Raw genomic sequence first — 21,791 nt, 5'->3', positions numbered from 1 at the left:
GCGGATCAAGAAATTGGGTTTATAGGCGGCGTAAATGAGCGGCGTTACCTTTTGACTTGCGCCTTTCCGTCGGAACCAATATTTATTTGGTTTAAATTTTTGGTAGTGGGGGAGAGGATGGAGATTAACACTTTTGAGTACGAAAGTTGCATTTTGGGCGTATTTTATTACGAAAATATATCCTATACCAAAATATAAAACGTAAACTTGGACGATTTAAGAAAGGGGGGGGCGTTCTGGGTGACCCCCCCCCCCCCCCCGTCTGGATGGCTAGTGGTCTGCCTTGGGAAACAGCTGTTTAAGCCATTTATTACTACACTTGAGTTAAAACTGTTACTTTCTTAAATTCCGTATTTCTGTTTTCCACATGTAGAAGATGATACGCTTAATGTACATTATATTATAAAAGTATGGAAAAAGTTTCTTAAAAGCACCATTTTAAAGCATATATTTTGAAATAAAAGAAGTTAAAATTGTACACAAGTATTTTAAATTATTCTTAACTTGCTTCTTAAAAATGGCATCTGTGGACTTATAACTGTCTTGAAAATAATATTGCCATTATAGTTTCTCTATGTGCGTAACTAGATATGTTCGTTTTAAAACACACTCTGAAAAAGCTACTTTTTATGGTATATAGCATTTTTAATGTATGGGAACACGCTGAATGATATAATATAATGCAATGTGCCGCTATCCCCTGCTGTGCATCTCCTGCTTATTGCACTGATGTCACAGTAGGTGCCAATTTCCTGTATATTTGCTTATTGGCTCAGAACCATTTAGGGTTCATTTCTATAATAAAACCTCCAAAACCGCACAGCAGGATATAAAGATCGGAGATCTGATAAGAAAATTAGGCAATTAGATTTAGATCTATACACAGTGGTTGTGTACAATACACTTACTTAAACCTGACTTTGATAATTAAAACTTACCTGTTCGTGATAATCAGACAGCTTTTTTCAATATATAGTCGAGGCAAATATTTCACAAAATAAAGAAGAACAAAAATACTGAGATTAGCTTAATCGTGTAACAGCAGACTTAAGTAGTTTCGAGAAATCGGTATCTAATGATGATTTTTTTAGAATAATCATGGTCATGTATTTCATAGAACGAACTTTGTGTGCGCTGTAACGCCGCATAACAACATCGCCGCATAAACGAAATCAACCTCGTTTATGCAGTGATTTTCAACGCATAAACAGGACTTTCTTATGTGGCAAAAAGGCACACTTTCGCCGCATAAAAAACAATTAAAACACATACTAGTACACTAGTGGTTGATAAAGTTTCATCAAGATCGGACTTAGTTTTTTGTGTCCACTTAACCAAGCTTTGAACTAGACTTTTTGAGACGTAAATTCTGACAAAGATTTAGTAAGATCGGTTTAAATGTGAACCAAACCAATTGATCTTTCTGCGAAAACGTTTGAAATGACGTTTGGCCCAACTAAGGGCGGGAATATATGTTACAACAACGCACCGTCATTTGGGACAATCAGAAAATTGAATCGTCGTATGACGTAACATATATTCTCGACTTTTTGTCAGACTGACGGGCATGTACCCGTGACAATGCGCACTTCCAACGTTATTTCAAACGTTTCTAGAAAAATCAATTGTTAACGACGAACAAACAACAGAAATCCAACAATCCTCACAGCTCCACAAGTGCTCTTTGTGCTCAGATGAGCTAATAATTATTTCAATGTCGTGAACCACTGGTAATTGTGCGATTGTGAAATTTATTCACGTCTAGGACATCATCGTATATCTCTGGTCACCAGAGCAACGAAAGGAAAACTTTTGAATACCTTATTGTTTCCAAAAAAATCAACACAACATTAGTTTTCGGCACTTGAACAAGAGGACTCAGATGACTGATATAGGGTCATCATGGACGTCTTTCTTTCATCGATTGAATTTCTATGCACTAGTCATTTGTAACCAAGACAATGTAGATGTGAACACTCCAAGGGGAGTAATTATTTATTTTCAACTTTCAATTTTGGCTAAACTTTAAAACATTACCTTAAATTTGACCAATTTGCCTGTTTACTTTTCCCGTATTGTTTTTCAAAATGACAGTTATATGCTACGCCCTAATCTTAATCATCATCATAATCAACAACATCATCACAACCACCACCATCACCATCACCACAATCACAACCACCACCACCATCATTATCCCCACAACCACAATCATCATCATCATCATCATCATCATCATCATCATCATCATCATCATCATCATTGAAGTTATGTCACACGCTGAGTTACGTAACGCTACATTCAAATAATATCATATTTACATTCGCCTAGTCCTTTGTTTAAATAAAACTTTATATTGTATAACACGCAAGGGATTATGACGTTGTTGTTAACTTTAATAATTTTATTACGCCTCGATTTGATTAGCACGACGTCATTTAAACAACGATATACGACGTTACAAAATTCAGCTATTCTTTTATACAAACGTATGTTGTCAGTCACACTTCTTTAAGAACAAATATTCAGTCGCAGGAGATACTGCTAATTTTTAATGGCACGGAATATTTTTCGTAAAAATTAATTTAAGTATTGATAGCATTTTTTCTTGCGTTTATGCTATATGAACGCAGTAGGGCAAGTGAGCGAGTGAGCAAGAAGCGCTAGCTTACTTCATGGAACTTTTGCTCGCCTACCCTACTGCATTCATGCAGCATAAACTCAAGAAAAAATGCAATTAATCCTTAAGTGACACAAATATGACCCTTTGAACACTTTTAGAGGTACTCGCTCATATTTTTGGACCAAAAATTGGTTAGCCCGGTAATTCATCTAAAACACTTATGTATCCTTATTTTACTCCATGGTATCGACATTGCAGACAAAAAATCACAATAAGTATAAACAGTATTTAGATTTAAGTGGGGTGTGAATCCACTCCGGTAAAGTAATGAAAAAATAGGTAACAGACGCTTAGACCACAAGGTCACCAGCACTTTAACAAAGTTGTGGATATTTTGACCTCTCACCAATACATCATTAACATCACGTGATAATGTCAATCAACCATTCACATAACAATGAAGCCGTAACTAGGAGACTAATTTCGTTGTTAACGCCAAACTTCTATGACACTATTTGAGCAAAAAGCAACATTTCCAGAAGCCTTCCAACTTCTATACTCCTTATGATTTTGCCACACTTTATTTCGTCATACAAAAAGTGCATTTTTACAAATCATAGGCGGGTATCTTTAAATCGGTAACGAAATATTCAATCGTAAAAGAAAGCTCTGTGTGATAGCTTCATTAAAACAAGCATTACAACTTAGTTTTATTCAGAATAAAGAGATTACATATGATTTGAATTTAAATACAACTGCACAAATATGTTAAAAAACAAACTTAAAATAATTGCACAAAATTCATAAAATGTATGCATTCAATTAGAAGCAAAGAGCATCGCTCATAAGACTGGATATAACAATATGGGAGACATGGACTTGCATCACATTCATCCAGTGTACATGGAATCCATAATGCTATAAGTCTTGCATGGCAATAAGTAATGTCTAAAAGGTTGTCAAACCGCCCTCAACGGGACTCTCCCTAAAAATGTGGAAAATACTCAACTACATTTTACTGGAAATGTGTATACACAATCGTGACAACTCGGCCATCTTCGGCAAGCTTCGAGAGTATGCTGGATAATGGCCGAGGTGGTCCGATTGGAGTATTCAGTGCAGTTTAAATATTAAACGCTACATACAAATAACAACATGCAATCACGTACATAACATGTGTAAAAATCAACCATTATGCACCAGTCAATTGTAACCACGACCCCCCAGGTCCGAAGGTATACCGGGTATAGGCGGGGGGGGGCCGTGTTTCTACTTTCCAGGTGGCCCCGCAGTGCCGCATGAATGCGGTGGATTTTTCTTCGCGCCAAAAATAGTGGAAAATGGGCCTTAACTAGGGTCCCTGGGGTGAGGGGCATTTGGCGGGGATTTTACCAGCAGTTCGCCCATGGGCTTGGCTGGACCGACAGTCAAAGAAGTCCCCGCTATATCCTGGACCTGGGGGCGTGGTTACAATTGTCTGGTGCACTGGTGACAGCATTGCAATGGTTATTTGTGCATCAGAATGCCCAGGAACGACGTTTTGCCATAACTGGCACTGAAACTGGTACTGGAATACAATTGTGGGGAGGTGTTGCCACTAGTACACCTGATCCATACTCGTTCGTCCTTTTCCATTTTGGTGATGACATTGACAGAGCCACAATCGTTAGCCGCGTTGTTATATTTCACACTCTTGGCAATCATTGCGTGATCCTTCACGATTTCATAGTAGAACCCACGCGTTGCGTAGTTGCAAACGTGCGCAGCGAAGTAGTAGAGTCCCGCGACAGGTGCCCTGAACGTGCCGATGACGTTATCGTATCCATCCCCTTCGTTCATTGTGACATTGCTTAGTATGAGGATTTGGTTTGTGTCCAGGCTTGAATCCACTGGGTAGTAGGCATGGAACGCTACGAGGGGCAGGTCTATATGATCTGAATGTAAATACAAATGTTTCATTCATAAGCTAACGGCGTTTTCAAAAATATATTACCGTAGCCCACGAGATCTCGAACTCGATAGAGCACGTAGGCTTAATGTTCTAATGCTCTATCCCAATTAAAACCTTCAAATTAAGTTATCATCATCTCGAAAAGTAATCTGGTAAAAAAATAACACTTGTTGTCCCCTCTATCTGCGGACATTTCTGGTTTGCAGTTGAATATTCGCGAATAATCGACTGGAAATGGTCGAATATCCGACTGGCGAATATACGAATAAAAGTACATTAAAACAGTGTTTGTCGCAAAGATACATATTTGTACATGCATAAAGAAACATTTGGCGATTAATTTTCCCATATGTGACCTTTAAAACCATATACATGTATATAGACATAATCTGAATCCCCAACTACTGACTGGTTTGCAGTTGAACATTCGCGAATAATCGACTGAAAATGGTCGAATATCCGACTGGCGAATATACGAATAAAAGTAAATTAAAACAGTGTTTGTCGCAAAGATACATATGTGAACACGCATAAAGAAACATTTGGCGATTAATTTTCCCATATGTGACATTCAAAACCATATATATAGACATACTCTGAATCACCAACCACTGACTGGTTTGCAGTTAAACATTCCAGAATAATCGACTGGAAATGGTCGAATATCCGACTGGCGAATATACGAATAAAAGTAAATTAAAATAGTGTATCGCAAAGATACATATGTGTACATGCATACAGAAACATTTGGCGATTAGTTTTCCCATATGTGACCTTTAAAAGCATACATATAGACATAATCTGAATCCCCAGCTACTGACTGGTTTGCAGTTGAACATTCGCGAATAATCGACTGGAAATGGTCGAATATCCGACTGGCGAATATACGAATTAAAGTAAATTAAAACAGTGTTTGTCGCAAAGAAACATATGTGTTCATGCATAAAGAAACATTTGGCGATTAATTTTCCCATATGTGACTTTTAAAACCATACATAAAGACATAATCTGAATCCCCAACTACTGACTGGTTTGCAGTTGAACATTCGCGAATAATCGACTGGAAATGGTCGAATATCCGACTGGCGAATATACCAATAAAAGTGAATTAAAACAGTGTTTGTCGAATCCCCAAGTGGCAACTAGCAGGTAGTTGAATATTCGAATCCCCAATTGGCAACTGGTAAGTAGTTGATTATTCGAATCCCCAACTACCAACTACCAACTACCTTCCAACTTTACCGTCATCATATAATAGCACGTATATTTATTGTTTTAAAATATTTTTTCTCCAAATTAGAATTTCCGAGTTCTGCTTTTTCAAACCATCATAATAAAAATGTGTCTTGCTTTCTCTTATCACATCAACCGTTTACTATACAGATGTATATGACTTTACATCCATTGCATGAAGTGTGTCTATAATTTCACCAGTATCAATAATTGAGTAAAAATATTGTATTTTGATTGATTTTCAGCGTTGGCGGGCACAAAATTGTTGACGGTTTTTATTTTGCTCTGAAGAAAAAGAGAATTTTCTTTTTTTTATATTTTAATCAATCGGATTGGCTGGTCTGAGTAACGATTTACATAATGAAACAAATTCGCCTTACCTTTCAAGACGTCCAGTTCGGCCGTTTTGTTCTCCAAGGTCACCGTGACGTTCATCAAGAGGTTCTCGAACTTGTTTCCGGTCTGCACCAGCACCTGTTCCAGCTGCGACATCTTTATCTCCATACGGATCACTTTCTCCAAAAGTTTGGACTCGTATGAAAACTTATCATCTGGTTGGTCAGCGTAAGCAACTGGACACAGAAAGACAAAAATGAAATAAACAAATAGTGTCATTTTTGATGTCGGTGTGTTTTCCTCAGTGTCGTTTATGTTATAATGAGTGGAAATCAGCTTCTGTTTTAAAGCAGAGATTTACCATTACTTATTTTCAAGTGTCTGTCGTTGAACGGCTTTGAAGCTTCAACTGTTTCCTTGTAATTTCAATATGTTTTGGAATCCCCTATTTAAAAAGAACGCTGTAACTTGAAAGTCATTGAGATCTGAAACGCGCCGTTTGAATAAGTGTTTTAGTTCTTCCTTGTTGTGGAAATTATCATGTAGAATATTGAAACAAGGTCATGCATTCTGGGTCCCAAACATAGTATAACACCATACATGTTAAGTTCTAACGATTATAAATAGCCCAAATGATGTTTTACTTAGAAAGTACAAACACATTTATATGAAGTATGTAGGTATAAACATTGCTTTGGTCGGTTTGTTTATGTGTTGTACAAACTGAATAAACAAGAATGTCCCTGAAAAAGTCATTTGATAATGCATTTATTTCGAATGATGATATATATAAAAAAATCAATAAAAAATAATCAATAAAATAAAAATAATGAAGTCATATGACCTAGATACAAGACAGGAACACAGATACACACCCAATGTCTCGACCAAGTTCAAGCATAAGTTTCATTTAGCCTAAAATTTGATTTCACAAAACCGAAAAGTTCATTGTGATTGTCTTAAAAGTAACTTTGTTTGCAAGTCTTAAACCTCTTCAAAATGAAAATATTACGCAAATTATACGATGACAAATAATATATTTCACCGAGTGATATAATTAATTTTATATTTCGCGAGTGGCGTAGCCACGATTGAAATATTTACTTTTGGTGTTCAATAGGTGAAATATATTGCTATCTTACACTGAAACAAACAATTTTTATTTTATGCCTCAAAGTCATTAAATACTCTTTTTAAAAAAGCGCTCAAATTTGAATGCACACGTAACGTCATACGTTGTGTCCTACCCCTGTGCGCGCTGACGTTTGTGTGGAACCGAGAGCGGGCTTAAATTTCAAAACAGTGGAAAATATCAAATTGATATTTTCACTGTTTGAAACAGTGCAATATTTCACTGTTTGAAACAGTGAAATATCAATTTTATTTCACTGGTGTATCTCGATAAACCACATGAAAGCATATAATGAATTACGATCTAACACTCAAACAAACATTTATCCTCTTTATAGTGAGCTTAGATCATTCCTGTTATATGGAACATAAACTTGTAAGAGAAAACAAGAGTTTAAACTTAACAAAAAAACAACAAAAAACGTTCATATATAAGTCGTATCTTGATGGTGTTGACTGCTGTCCACTTGCCGATTGTCATTGAATAAGTTACTGACACAGATTTGTCATTAAGTGCACTTTAGATGTCAAGCTGTGTTGGCTTTCGAATGCCATACACTCTCATGGGCGGATAGAGAGTTTACCGCTTGTGACTCTTACATAGTTTATGGATGTTTTGGTCCTCTTTAAAGCCAGTACTAGAAACGGCACTGAGGTTTATTCATTTTAAATTATCCAATCTATGAGTGATCAAAACAATGAGTTTTTTTCGTTTTGTTTTGTTTTCTCTAAATTCCGATTTAATTTGAAGACACATATTATTTTATATCTATTTTACAACGATTGTGGGAGAGTTATTCCTCTCCTGATCACTCTGGTTGCCGCTTTGTTGCGCTTGTGTATAGTCTTGTTGTGGGGGAGACGGTATGCCTCGAGAAAACCCACGTATCCGGCATGGTTACCACCAACCAAACTCACGTATGCCCAGGCCAGGGGTCGAACCCGGGATGTCTTGGTGAGAAGAGAGAGCACTAACCCCTGTGCTAACAACCTACGCACACGTATTTGACATGTAGCATGCGTTTGTGCTCCTCCATTAACTTTGTTAGAAGCGTGTTTTAAGCCTTAGGTTATAACTGGCATCACGTCCGATCCGATATCTTAAAGTAGAAATGTCCGCAACCACATGACCTGATGGCCTTCGGTATTGGATACTAACAGGTATAACTGTCTTCTAGTCTTAATGGTACTCTGACGGTGGAAAATGATAATATTGATTTCTGAATTGATCCTAAAAGATATCTTGTCTTCAACAGCACTACTCGGCGGAGCGTCGTGATACATTTGCTGTTTAGCATACACGGGGTTCCTGTATTTACATTTACGAATCGTACTATTTATTAGATCAATATAATGGAGCAGCAAGGTGCGTTCAGACTCGAGGAAAAAAATGTACATTTTAAAATATCTACTCTAATTATGTGAACAAATATTCCTTGCACAGAATCCACAATATTATAACTTTTAATTCGCTACAATTTTGTTGCATACGTCTAGAAAGACAAAAAAGTGTCTTTACCGTCGGTTCGCAATTCCTTCTATTTTTCTATCAAGACATCTTTTTCGACTTTCAGGACCTAAAATACGTCATACTTAGCAACCAAAAATGGAACCGTCTAAACGGTTGAAAAAAATACGCATTTTGTGCTCAATATGTTTTTTTAGAAAAAAAGGACATTTTGAAAGGCACTTATTTTTCCTCGAAATTAAGTTCACCTGCTCCTTTATATTCGTGAATTAAGGCAAACTTTTATGAATTAAGCAATAACAATAAAGCCACACCTCGACCCTAATGAGACCATTAAGTATCATATGCAATACGTATGTCCAATCATGTCAATAGGAGCACCTTAGTAATAAAACACGTTTAAACTTCAATTAATATCACTACCATTCATTTTGCGAACTACTTTTACAAACACCGGCATACATCCGAGGCTCGGCGGGTGGCGGAGATTGCCGAGGTGTTCTGAATGTATTCATGAAATAACATTTTTTTCCGATTGGTATTTTACAGGAGCGGTCCACATAGACGACTGTCCGTTGGAGAGACTTATCCCCATCTGGCTGATCGTGAGCGGGGTCGCCCCCATCTTCTTTAGCGGCGCGGTGCGCAAACCGAATGGAGAAGAGGGGAAGGAGGAGACGGAGACCGGAGGTTGCGCACATGTGGCGCGAAGCATCTGTGGGGCGATTGCGCTGGTGTTTAATCTTGCATGGCTCATTTGTGGTATGTATAATTTGTTTCTGTGTAGGTCAGATTATTTAAAGTACAGGGTTGTTTTTCGCCGCCCGTGTCGTTAGACGTCACCAATATGTTTATTAAAATGCAAGCAGTCACGTCTCCCACCTATTTTTCATGAAATTTGGCTACAATGTGCCGGTCTTTAAACAATGCTCAAGGCAAGACTGCTTATGGGTCAAACCCGCTCCAAAGTAGGTCACCAGGCGAAATATTCAGAAAATCCTAATAATAGCTTGATGTGACATTTCCTCCTAATATTTATAAAACTTAGATAAGAATTATCTTTATAAATTTGGTCAAACGTTCAATACCTTTGCTAACACTCAAGATACCAGAGTGTTCGAGGGTGGGTCTTGTCGGGTCAAAAAGAAAGTTACCATGTTAATAAACCCGTTCAGTATGGTCCATTGCTTGGAGCGTTTGTTTCAATATAATCTGGTCAAAGTTGATTATTGGCATGTCGGGTAAAAAAGTAGGTAACTAGGTCAAATTATGATAAATCTTGCCAAGTTCAATAAATGGGTCATTTTGGAATAAAGAGTAAGTAACTAGCGCAATTCATGTTAGCGTTTGTGCCTCTACACACTCACGGTTAAGCTTGACTTTGGGGTAGTGATATTAAGTGTATCTGTTATACTTAAGGTCCTGTTCGACTTCGGGATCAAGTGAGCGTGTATATCACTATGCGCTTACGGCCATGTTCGACTATGGGTCATGTTAGAATGTGTGACTGTCGCTTAAGTTCAAGTTCGGTCATGTTAGCGTGTGTGTCTCTTTCGCTTAAGGTCAAGTTCGACTAAGAGTAATGTTAGCATGTGTAACGTTATGGCTTAAGATTAAGTTCGATTATGGGTCATGTTAGCGTCAAAAAATAGGACAACCGGTCTAAATGCTCAACAACTAATCATTTACGAGATAAGATTGTCTGCATGTTTTTATGACACTTTGTTCGAATGTGTGTCTCTTTGTAATCTAGGTCAAGTTAGGTGATGGCTTATGTCCCATCAATATATTACTTGTACGAACAAAATGTTATTATCACCCATTTAGGGTCATACGAGTCAACCCAGCGTATTTAGACTAATAGCAATGTATAAAGATAGCTTAACAAAATGTAGCTTGACAACATGCTTAATTAACTGATGCCTATCCTAACCTGACCTTCACATTAGCTTTTGCCATGGTTACAAACGCTTGGATTTGGTATCACTAATATTGTAAACGTTTCTTTCTTTAGGGTCTGTATGGATCTACCCAACCTACGGCAAGGTAAACGAGGACGGATTTACTCCCTGTGCTGGAAACGTTACGACGGGCTGCTCTGACGACTGCCATAAGCCGACCTTGACCTTTGCTTTTGCTATGGTGACCATGGACTGGATATTCTTTGCATTCTGGTTAATTGCTATTGGTTGCAGTGTGCGCCAAGTTTTGGCAAAGGCGAAAGAATCGCAAAATTTAAACGGCTGATTTTGCTCGTGTTAGAAATTTTTCATTCAAGTTCTTTATGTATCTTTCAGATTATTACCGCATTACCGACTTTTCCATCGTTTATACCTGTACGAGTTTTATAAAATCAGATGAAAATCTCTCTCGCTACTGAAGTGGAGATAACTCTTGAAGAAAATTGCATACACTAAATACCTCATAAGACAAGTATTTTTGTAATTGTTTTTGTTGTAAATGTGTTTATTTTGTTAAGTGATTGGGATTTTAATGGATTGGAATGAAGAAAAATACTCATGCTATATATTTATATATTGATTTCAAGTATAGATTCCAAACGTAAATTTAATATGTTTCCATCTTGGGTTAAAGACTTGGATAAATACGTGTTGTTTATAAACAACACGGTTTCTTTTCTCTCTTTAATAACTAGTTAAATGATGTTGATGTTAATAACATAAAGAGCTCTTTGTTTTACGCTATAACTTTAATATGTTGAAAATACAAAATATCAACTTAAACTACCTAGCTTTAAGTACATGTAATATCACCTTGGTTTACGAAGAGTCTAAAGACAGTCTCAGACTCCGAAAATGAAATATTTAAAATCTGAAGAAAATTCATTTACATGACTTTTTCGCAAAGAACTATGGTTACGAGATTTACGATTCAAGTTTCACATCAACACTCGCCATGAAGAAAATTTACAATAAAAATGAAATTTTGCGTCTTGCGCTTGAGCTCAGACTTGAGACTATGCACATAAACATGTTGTACTTAAGAACTGCCCCAACTTGGAGTTCTGGCAAAACTGTAAATCATCATTTCATTTTAATTTTCCTATCTGAGTATTGGTAGTGAATCTTGCTGATTATTTTCTAAATATAAAATTATTATTGTTGTTGTTGTTGTTGTTGTTTTCTGGCCGTTAATAAACATGGACCATGGCTGTTTAAAAACATGGATTACGCAATAACACGTTTGTATTGTTAAGTGTTATTTTGTTTCAGTGACTCGTTTTCTTTTCAAACTTTTGTCAGTGTATATAAGACTCATGTTTAATGTATAGATGGCAATACCAGTCAAAGAAGGAAATGGATACCTTTAAGCCTTTGGCTTTCTCCACAAACCTTTATATTTATATAGGTAGTATTACCTGGGCTTTGCAATATGCACATTGCCTCTTGCAACTTATGGACCGACGTAACGTAAACTACTGATAGCTAAATGCCTTTTACAAACATTTTCTTCGTTGAAGTCTATATTACATGAAACTTCCAAGAATGGATTACAATATTCAAATCACTGTGTAGAGATATTAAACCGCATCGGAATATGTGCTTCTTTTATGAATGAGTGATTTTATGAAGAACGCAAGTTATAGTGCTCATTTTTGGCAAATGTTAACTATGGCCGACTAGTCACTGGTAGTGGCAGTGAGATTCACATATGTTCACTCACGATGGTTTAACTTTTCATTGGTTGTGGCAATGATGACCACAAATGTTCACTAAGGATTGTAAAACATTTGATGCAATAAGAACCACACTATTGTCTCGGGGTGGCCAAAGTTGACAAGGGAAGGGGCAATTAGAACCATATCAACTCTTGTTGGCGAAAATAGTCACGGGAAGGGGCAATTAGAACTGATTTAATTGACTCGGGATGGCCAAAAAGTATTTTGTAAAGCAATGAGAACCGCAGTTATACATTTATTTTTTTAAATAGTGAATGGACGATAATAGTCAATTGGTATAGGTTTCCGCATCTAACCCAAAAGGTTTTGGTCTCGATGTATCTTATAACCTCTCAAAAAGAACACAATATTAAACTGCCTCGAAAACGAGTTTATATCAGTTGATAGCTTATTTACAATCGAGCTGTTATAAATAAGTATACTAGGATACTAGTTATATATCTGTCTAGCAAGCAGTGATCTCCCTTAATAATCAGAGATGATCTATTTGTGTGTAAATTATTTCGGAAAATAGTTGTTTTCAAAGATAATTATGAATTCTATTTCAATTGAAAGCAAATTTGAACTTGGTTAACGATGTCACGTGATTTTGCTGAAGTGGTTCGCGTGATCTCATTGATTATTACACGGCAATGAAAGTAACTTCTGCGTGGAGTTTGATCAGCTACACGTATTCTGAATCGTATTTTCAATAAAAACGGAGAATCAATGGTCCTTAACCATTGCAGGGATCGCGTCCGCAACAAAGATCTTAGTCGATTGTAGTCGTAAGTTGAAATTATTCTAGTCGCATAGGTTTATTATTGTTCTCCGTGTTGAAGTGAATTGAACATTTGAATCGAACACGAAGTTGTGGAAAGAAAAGGTCGGTGTATTGTCATTTGTGACGTTAATACATTATTTACGATAACTTCATTTACGGACGACTGACATCTTTTATTAAAACTGCCCCCAGGGTTCCATTCGGCGATTTCCCTGCGTGTATTTTGTAGGGAATTCATAACTGGTGTTGTCCAAGTACAATAATTTAATTTTTAATGTATCACTGTATCGTTTACTTATTTACTAGTTCACTCAAATCAAATATTACAGGAGCCATCCATCTTCATGACTGTCCTCTACAAGACTTGGTGCCCATCTGGCTGATCGTGAGCGGCGTGGCTCCAATCTTCTTTGGCGGCTCGGCGCGTAAACAAGGGGATGACGGTGATGAAAGTCAAAGTCCCGCGCGCAGCGTCTGTGGGGTCATAGGGCTGATCTTCAACCTTGCCTGGCTCATCTGTGGTATGGTGTTGTTTTTAAAAGTCCCACTGACTAAGAATTCAATTAAGAGAGTGATAGAACAACAGGGCTTATTTTTTGAGGTGTCTTGTTTTACTTGTGGTAATACCGGGTGATTGGGCAAAGGCTCTTCTAAAGTTCTAAGATTTTTTTGATTTTTTTAAACTACAGAAGTTAGCTGAGATGTTCAAACCTTGTTTATTTGCATACAAATATAATTCGATGGACAAACAAGAAACCACAACACATAAACACAACACATAATAGACATCCATTTCAACTAACTGCAGTGAAAATTTGTAGCTTTCGTTCGAATCCGTTTCAGCATATTGTATAGTGTAGCAATCTAATGTATACTTTGAAAACAAGTATTTGTTAGCTATCGCATGCACCTTCCATATTAGTGGCGGATCCCTGGTCTAGTGGAAGCTCACTTGACTATCAGTTCAGGGGATTCCCCCTCGCATCACTAAAATACTAATCGTTTTCCGGGAGGGACGTTAAATGGGGATCCCGTGTGACAGTGCTATACACTGGTGCACGTTAAAGAACCAGGGTAGCTCTAACCAGGGTTACATTCTGTCTGTGCACTATGCTCCAACAATCTAAAATGACTAACAATCTCAACGGAGCACTCGCCGAATGGGCAAGGCCCTAGTGCGAGTATAAATAAGCTTACACACCACAACCTTCCATATTCGAGTTATATTATTGATATCTTTTTGTATAGAGAATACTATCTCCGAGGTTACCTAGCCCTCGTTAATGAAATTACAAAAGAATGACTTTCCTGCAAAACAAATATCCGCTTATTTATGATGAACTCAGTGCATTTAGCCAGGACTCATTTTAGCCCACAAAAATCTATATCCATATGTGTCTCTTAAATGTATTTATACTTTGATTTCTAATAATATATTTCTTCTTTTTCAGGATCATTGTGGGTGTACCCCACGTTCGGAACGGTAAACAACGATGACTTCGTGCCCTGTATTGGCAACGTTACGACGGGCTGCTCTCAAGACTGCCATAAGCCGACCTTGACCTTCGCGTTTGCCATGGTCACAATCGACTGGATTTTCTTCGTATTCTGGTTTATTACCACATTGTGCTCTTTCCGTGCAATTTGCTCTCGGTCACGTGGGGGAGCGCAGATAAGTGCTTAGTGTGTGTATTCTTTGAGCCAAACACAATGATTTTGTATATGTATGCAAGTGTTTTCTAGTATTTGTGTAATGCGTCTTCGCTTCATAATATATTCTTGTATCCAAACACAACTGAACGTTGTGACAATTTTTTTTTGTCTTGGAACGAGCCATTTTTTGCGACAATCCATGACAACCAGTTATATAAGACTGCTGGCAAAAACTAGATCGCAGATTTTTATATTTAAGTTCGAAAAATTGATGTTTTATGCATTTTTCTTAAACCGTTAGTTAAACATTAATTTTCGAACGGAAATATGAAAATCTACGATCTGATTTTTGTCAGCAATCTTACATCATTTGGTTGCAGATATTTACGCAAAAATTTTCTCTTTCGAAGACAAAAAATAAAAATGTTGTACAAATGGTACATCTGTGAGAGTGTAGCTTTAAGAAATGGTTAACCTTTTTTAACTTCTGTGTTAAATTTGGATTTCTTTTATTTCAAAAAAACTAACTAATTCTTTAAACTGGCGTTTTAATTTTTAAGACTTTAAGTGACCATATTTTGATTGCAGAATATACACTTAGCATGACACTTTCTACCAGTGAAATAAAACCGTTAAGGAAATTGTTGAATTTAAGGAAAAGGAACTATTTAAACTTAAGATACTTCTGTAATTTGGTTTCTGTACATACATCAAAAACTTCACCAAAACGTTGCTTGTGTCGTTCCTGAAAAGAAGCCATGACTGTGGAGACCATCTGCATGATGTCGTTCAAAGCGGCTGTATTCTCCCTGCATATTGTGACCTGCGAACTCTACCATAAACAAGTGAATTGTATTCCTTGTAAACTTGTTACTTTTGTATATTTATGCGACCGTGTAAGCCTGTTTTTCTTTACTATTAAAATTTCAAACTTGAATACTAGTTACCCTTTTCCACTGTTGATAAACAAGAATTTTCAAACAGGAGCATTTTACCTTGACACAGAGCAGGACATGTTCGGATTTGTTATTACGTTGTAATTCCAATCAATACCTGCTCTGGTGAGATTTACATATCTTTTTTCACTGGCCGTTTTACGGTGGTTATCGCATCATTCAACGGCAATTTTGATGAGATTATGGTTTGTTTGTGGTGTTTGTATTTGTGTATGTGTATAATTTTTTTTTTGTATTTTGTGATGTTAATATGTTTGTGTCAAGAGTGCATTGTCTTTATGCCTAATTCCCCTAAACAGGGTTTGTTTTTTATTATCTACCGCCGGGCTTGTCCCTGTATTTTCCATTGTGTTATTGTTAATCAATTACACGTGTTCAGTTATATGATATTAGAGGTTTCTCAACATGTGTTACTTACACTTTAACGAGAGGTTATTAGTGATCGTGATAGGATTAAATTGTGGAAGAAACACATTCTGGCCCAAGTCTCTCGAAAATTATGAAGTGCTCTTTCAACCGAGTACACTGTTTTAAATTCCATGTTATAATATAATTATGAAAAATGAAATTAGTTTATTCTACTTAACGTCCTTTCTCCGTGTACATTTACATCCTTTAAGATGTTATGAGTCTTATTAGGACCCTAAAAACAGGAAGTTCATTAATGGCTGGTAAATAAATGATTAAATATTAACTTCTCAAGAACTATAACTCTCGCACCTATTCTTGCAAAATTATCTCCCAATTTTCATTTATTTACTTAAAATGAACACTGTCTTAACTCTTAAATATTATTATGAAATTACTAGAAGGAATAAAATAGACATTTCAACATTTTGCTATATAATATTGTTATTTCCCCTTGTATTATCTATTTACTGTTCTCATTTCTAATACTGTCACCCTTACATAACATGTATTCTAACGGTAGACATCCATCCTATCTATCTATCTATCGTCCTTGATTGAATTTGGACACGAAAATGTCTCAGATCCTTGTTGCATTTGCGTATGTATAATGGTTTGCATGAATAAAAAGAATGCGAATACAAGTTAAACTTTGTTAATACATTCATATGAACGATCAATTATTTCCTCCACATATACACTTATATTGATGCCGATAATCATGGGGATAATGGTGGTCGTGGTGATCATGCCACTGTTGAAGATGAAGAAAACGACGACGTCGACGATGACAATGATATTGAAGACAGCGATATTTTACACTTCAATGGTGGATTGAATTTCACATATGATGCACGCTTTACCTAATCGGCTTCAACCGTACTTCTGTGATGAAAATACCAAGTTTCAGCAAATGTTTAGATTTTAAATTTGACAAATGTTGCATAATCTTTTCATATATGCTGCATGGCACAAACAAGTTCACATACTATTATGGTACAGTTTTTTTACATTTGGTGTAGGATTAAAATATTCCACTTATGGCTCAGTTTTTATGACAAATGGTGCAGTGATTAAGATGGAAAGCAAATTTTTCATGTGGTACCTTGAAATGTATAATGATTGTGTGTTAACATCATAACATATGTTGTATCACATTAACATAATAACATATGTTGTATCACATTAACACTCATAACATATGTTGTATCACATTAACACTCATAACATATATAATTGAAATAAGTCACAAAATAATACCAAATGTACACTTTATTGCCTATAAAGTGACTGAGTACTCAGTTTGATACACCAGACTACGATAGTCTAAAATCATTATAAGTATGTTCTCATATGCGTTGTTTATCTCTTTATACGCTACCAAAATGATATGATTTGGCACTTCAGACACAAAAAAATGAGCCAAATACCTATTTCAAACCGTGAAATGCACAATCAGACATCAATATATCACCCTACAAGTAATACTGCCAGTGTTTAAAGTAGCTAAAAAACTGTTAATTTTCACTTTGCAAAACTCATAAGGGAGGTAAAATTACTGTGCCCTTTTTCTTATGAGTTGAAATAATCTCGTAGTGATTTTAGAAATGAATATTTTCGCAATATTTCAATGCGTATTCTTGCAATTTAGATAAACATTTTATCAGTTTTATTTATGGAAGGGTGCATGTATTGAAACCAAAGCAGACTTTTATGTAGCCTTCGAACCATCCGGAACGAAATTAATATGTCTCCGACGCTTAATATGTTATTGAACGCTTGCCAAATATTTATACCATGTGCAAATCATTGCGAAAACGAAACTAGACTACTTCAATGATCAGTATTTTATAATCTCTATATGAACACTTTATTAGTGTGCAGATTCAATAACAGGCGAAGCGCGAGCAGTATTTACGCTACAGATCACACAGTTCACGCTTATAAGTTTGGTTTCAGGATATCTGCGTATATTCTAGTTTCGATTATAAATATTTGTGAATAAGTTTGTTTATTTATTTTTTTTGAAAATATAAACATGGGGAAAGGAAGAAGTGGAGAAGGGCTGGCAATCTGTGGAGCAGCGTGTGAGTTGGCTTATATTATATTTGATAGGTTTGCATTTATTATCGCTACGTCTGAAAAAAATATGGTGCAGATTTATTCGAATAAAATAATTTTGATAATTTAACGGCATAACATGATGCCATCAATGAGAAAATGATAAATGTATAGCGGTTACATAAATGTTTGTAAAATGAATAGTAATATTATAGATACATAGCTAGGCAATATTTGTATGTAAATAAATGATACATAAACATGTATATATTTTGATATATTGTTCACTTATTAATAACGGATGTCATTTTTAGCTTACATTTTATATGAAAGCACAAGAGGACACATCCGTTGTGTTATCTCAAGTTTGAGTGTATTCATACACAAGTTGTCTGTAGTGTTTTGATTGTTTTATGTTTATTTAGAGTGTCCTTGTGTTAGTTAAATCTATTTTTATCTCATGGGATTCCACTTATATCATATGAGCAATGCGTCATATCAAGTCTGGAAAATACAACATTCAATCACCACTATTCAATTTCGTTCCTTTCATCTGTTGATCTTAGCCCCTTGTCCCAAGCACAGGCTAGTGCTTGTTGAGATAAGCACAAGCACATAGTTTGTACCAGAAATTAGGTATCCACTGTTTATTTTTATTCCTTCCATCTGTTGATTTTAGCCCCTTGTCCCAAGCACAGGCTAGTGCTAGTTTATAATTTTACAAGCACATAGTTTGTACCAGGAAAAAGGTAGCCACTGTTTAATTTTATTCCTTCCATATGTTGATTTAAGCCCCTTGTCCCAAGCACAGGCTAGTGCTAGTTGAGATATACACAAGCACATAGTTTGTACCAAGAATTAGGTAGCCACTATTCAATTTTGTTCCTTTGATCTGTTGATCTTAGCCCCTTGTCCCAAGCACAGGCTAGTGCTAGTTGAGAGTTAAACAAGCACATAGTTAGTACCAGGAATTAGGTAGCCACTGTTTAATTTTATTCCTTCCATATGTTGATTTAAGCCCCTTGTCCCAAGCACAGGCTAGTGCTAGTTGAGATAAAGACAAGCACATAGTATGTACCAGGAATTAGGTAGCCACTGTTTATTTTTATTCCTTCCATCTGGTGATTTAAGCCCCTTGTCCCAAGCCCAGGCTAGTGCTGGTTTATAATTTTACAAGCGCATAGTTTGTACCAGGAATTAGGTAGCCACTATTCAATTTGGTTCCTTTCATCTGTTGATCTTAGCCCCTTGTCCCAAGCACAGGCTAGTGCTAGTTGAGAGTTAAACAAGCACATAGTTTGTACCAGGAATTAGGTAGCCACTGTTTAATTTTATTCCTTCCATATGTTGATTTAAGCCCCTTGTCCCAAGCACAGGCTAGTGCTAGTTGAGATAAACACAAGCACATAGTTTGTACCAGGAACTAGGTAGCCACTGTTTATTTTTATTCCTTCCATCTGGTGATTACAGCCCCTTGTCCCAAGCACAGGCAAGTGCTAGTTGATAATTTTACAAGCACATAGTTTGTACCAGGAATTAGGTAGTCATTTTTCAATACTGTTCTTTTCTTCTGTTGATTTTAGCCCCTTGTCCCAAGCACAGGCTAGTGCTAGTTGCAATAAACACAAGCACATAGTTTGTACCAGGAATTAGGTAGCCACTGTTTATTTTTATTCCTTCCATCTGTTGATTTAAGCCCCTTGTCCCAAGCACATGCTAGTGCTAATTTATAATATTACAAGCACATAGTTTGTACCAGGAATTAGGTACCCACTTTTCAATTTCGTTCCTTTCATCTATTGATCTTAGCCCCTTGTCCCAAGCACAGGCTAATGCTTGTTGAGATAAACAGAAGCACATAGTTTGTACCAGGAATTAGGTATCCACTGTTTATTTTTATTCCTTCCATCTGTTGATTTTAGCCCCTTGTCCCAAGCACAGGCAAGTGCTTGTTTATAATTTTACAAGCACATAGTTTGTACCAGGAATTAGGTATCCACTGTTTATTTTTATTCCTTCCATCTGTTGATTTTAGCCCCTTGTCCCAAGCACAGGCTAGTGCTAGTTGAGATAAAGACAAGCACATAGTTTGTACCAGGAATTAGGTAGCCACTTTTCATTCGTTGCATTTTTAGCTTTAAGCCCCTAACTTTATATTGTAAACAAATTCTTATGGTCTTTGCCATATGAAATATAAAGATTGAATATTCTGACAATATATTTCTGATTGAAATTTGTATTATATTATTTAAAATAGCAAATGATCAGTTTATTATGCACATCTAAATTGCTGATTTTAACTCTTTATGTTTATTAGATTAACAAAGATATTATCAAAAATCTCTTTAATGAGTGTTATTAGTTTTAAAACTTTAGTTCACTTTTCTAATAATTTAATGTATTTAGATGTTTGATTAAGAAGTTTGATTTAATGATTTGATATAATGAGGGTCATTTTATATGCTGGAAATTAATCTGACATACTAATTAGTTACAAGTGGCAAATGAATCACCCCAAGCCCAAGCTTTCAATGTCCATGGTCCCAAGCCTTGATTGGGTTCACAGTTGGTAAGCCTGCATCAAGTATTCTTTGATGGCTTAGACTTTAATTACTCTTTTTTGATGGTGTGAATTGGGTTTTGATTGACATATGTTTACATAAGTTTGTGTATCTTGATTATATCTTTGTGATTATATTCATTGGTTTAAATAATACATTAAAATATACATTTTAAAAATGTTTTAATTGTTATTGTAATGATGAATATTTTAAATCTGAAAATTTATTGTCAGAAAATTTGAATCATTATCACTTTGTTTGGCATTGTTTGTTGCCCCTTTTACTAAGCACAGGCTAGTGCCAGTGCATTCTTCATTTGTACAAGCCATCTCCAGCCTTTTTCCTTGCATCTGATGATTGTAGTCCCTTAATCCAAAGAACAGGCTAGTGCTTAAGGATGAATAAACAGGAATTAAGAAGCTACTATTCAATTGTATTCCTTCCATCTGTTGTTTGCAGCCCCTTGTCCCAAGCACAGGCTAGTGCTAGTTTATAATTTTACAAGCACATAGTTTGTACCAGGAATTAGGTAGCCACTATTCAACTTTGTTCCTTTGATCTGTTGATCTTAGCGCCTTGTCCCAAGCACAGGCTAGTGCTAGTTGAGAGTTAAACAAGCACATAGTTTATACCAGGAAAAAGGTAGCCACTGTTTAATTTTATTCCTTCCATATGTTGATTTAAGCCCCTTGTCCCAAGCACAGGCTAGTGCTAGTTGAGATAAAGACAAGCACATAGATTGTACCAGGAATTAGGTAGCCACTTTTCATCCGTTGCATTTTTAGCTTTTAGCCCCTAACTTAATATTGTAAACAAATTCTTACGGGTTTTGCCATATGACATATAACGATTGAATATTCTGACGATGTATTTCTGATTGAAATTTGTATTATATTATTTAAAATAGCAAATGATCAGTTTATTATGTACATCTAAATTGCTGATTT

The 21,791-nt window shown here is 36.1% G+C and overlaps 2 protein-coding genes across 2 annotated transcripts in view; both read left to right on the top strand.

The window, feature by feature from the left end:
- Nucleotides 1–21,791, top strand: part of LOC128211833 (helicase POLQ-like) — a 386,931-nt gene that overhangs the window by 219,021 nt on the left and 146,119 nt on the right. The gene's annotated exons all lie outside the window — the stretch shown is intronic.
- On the top strand, nucleotides 13,215–15,042 carry LOC128211837 (transmembrane protein 272-like). The gene is made up of 2 exons (XM_052916926.1): nucleotides 13,215–13,726; nucleotides 14,657–15,042. Exons 1-2 carry the CDS (start codon nucleotides 13,480–13,482, stop codon nucleotides 14,887–14,889), a joined length of 480 nt encoding a protein of 159 aa, XP_052772886.1. The 5' UTR covers nucleotides 13,215–13,479; the 3' UTR covers nucleotides 14,890–15,042.

The sequence above is a fragment of the Mya arenaria genome, chromosome 12 (assembly GCF_026914265.1).
Source record: "Mya arenaria isolate MELC-2E11 chromosome 12, ASM2691426v1".
In the NCBI taxonomy this organism is placed as follows: domain Eukaryota; kingdom Metazoa; phylum Mollusca; class Bivalvia; order Myida; family Myidae; genus Mya; species Mya arenaria.
Note: the sequence above shows the minus strand (reverse complement) of the source record. Positions and strands in the feature narration are given on the sequence as shown.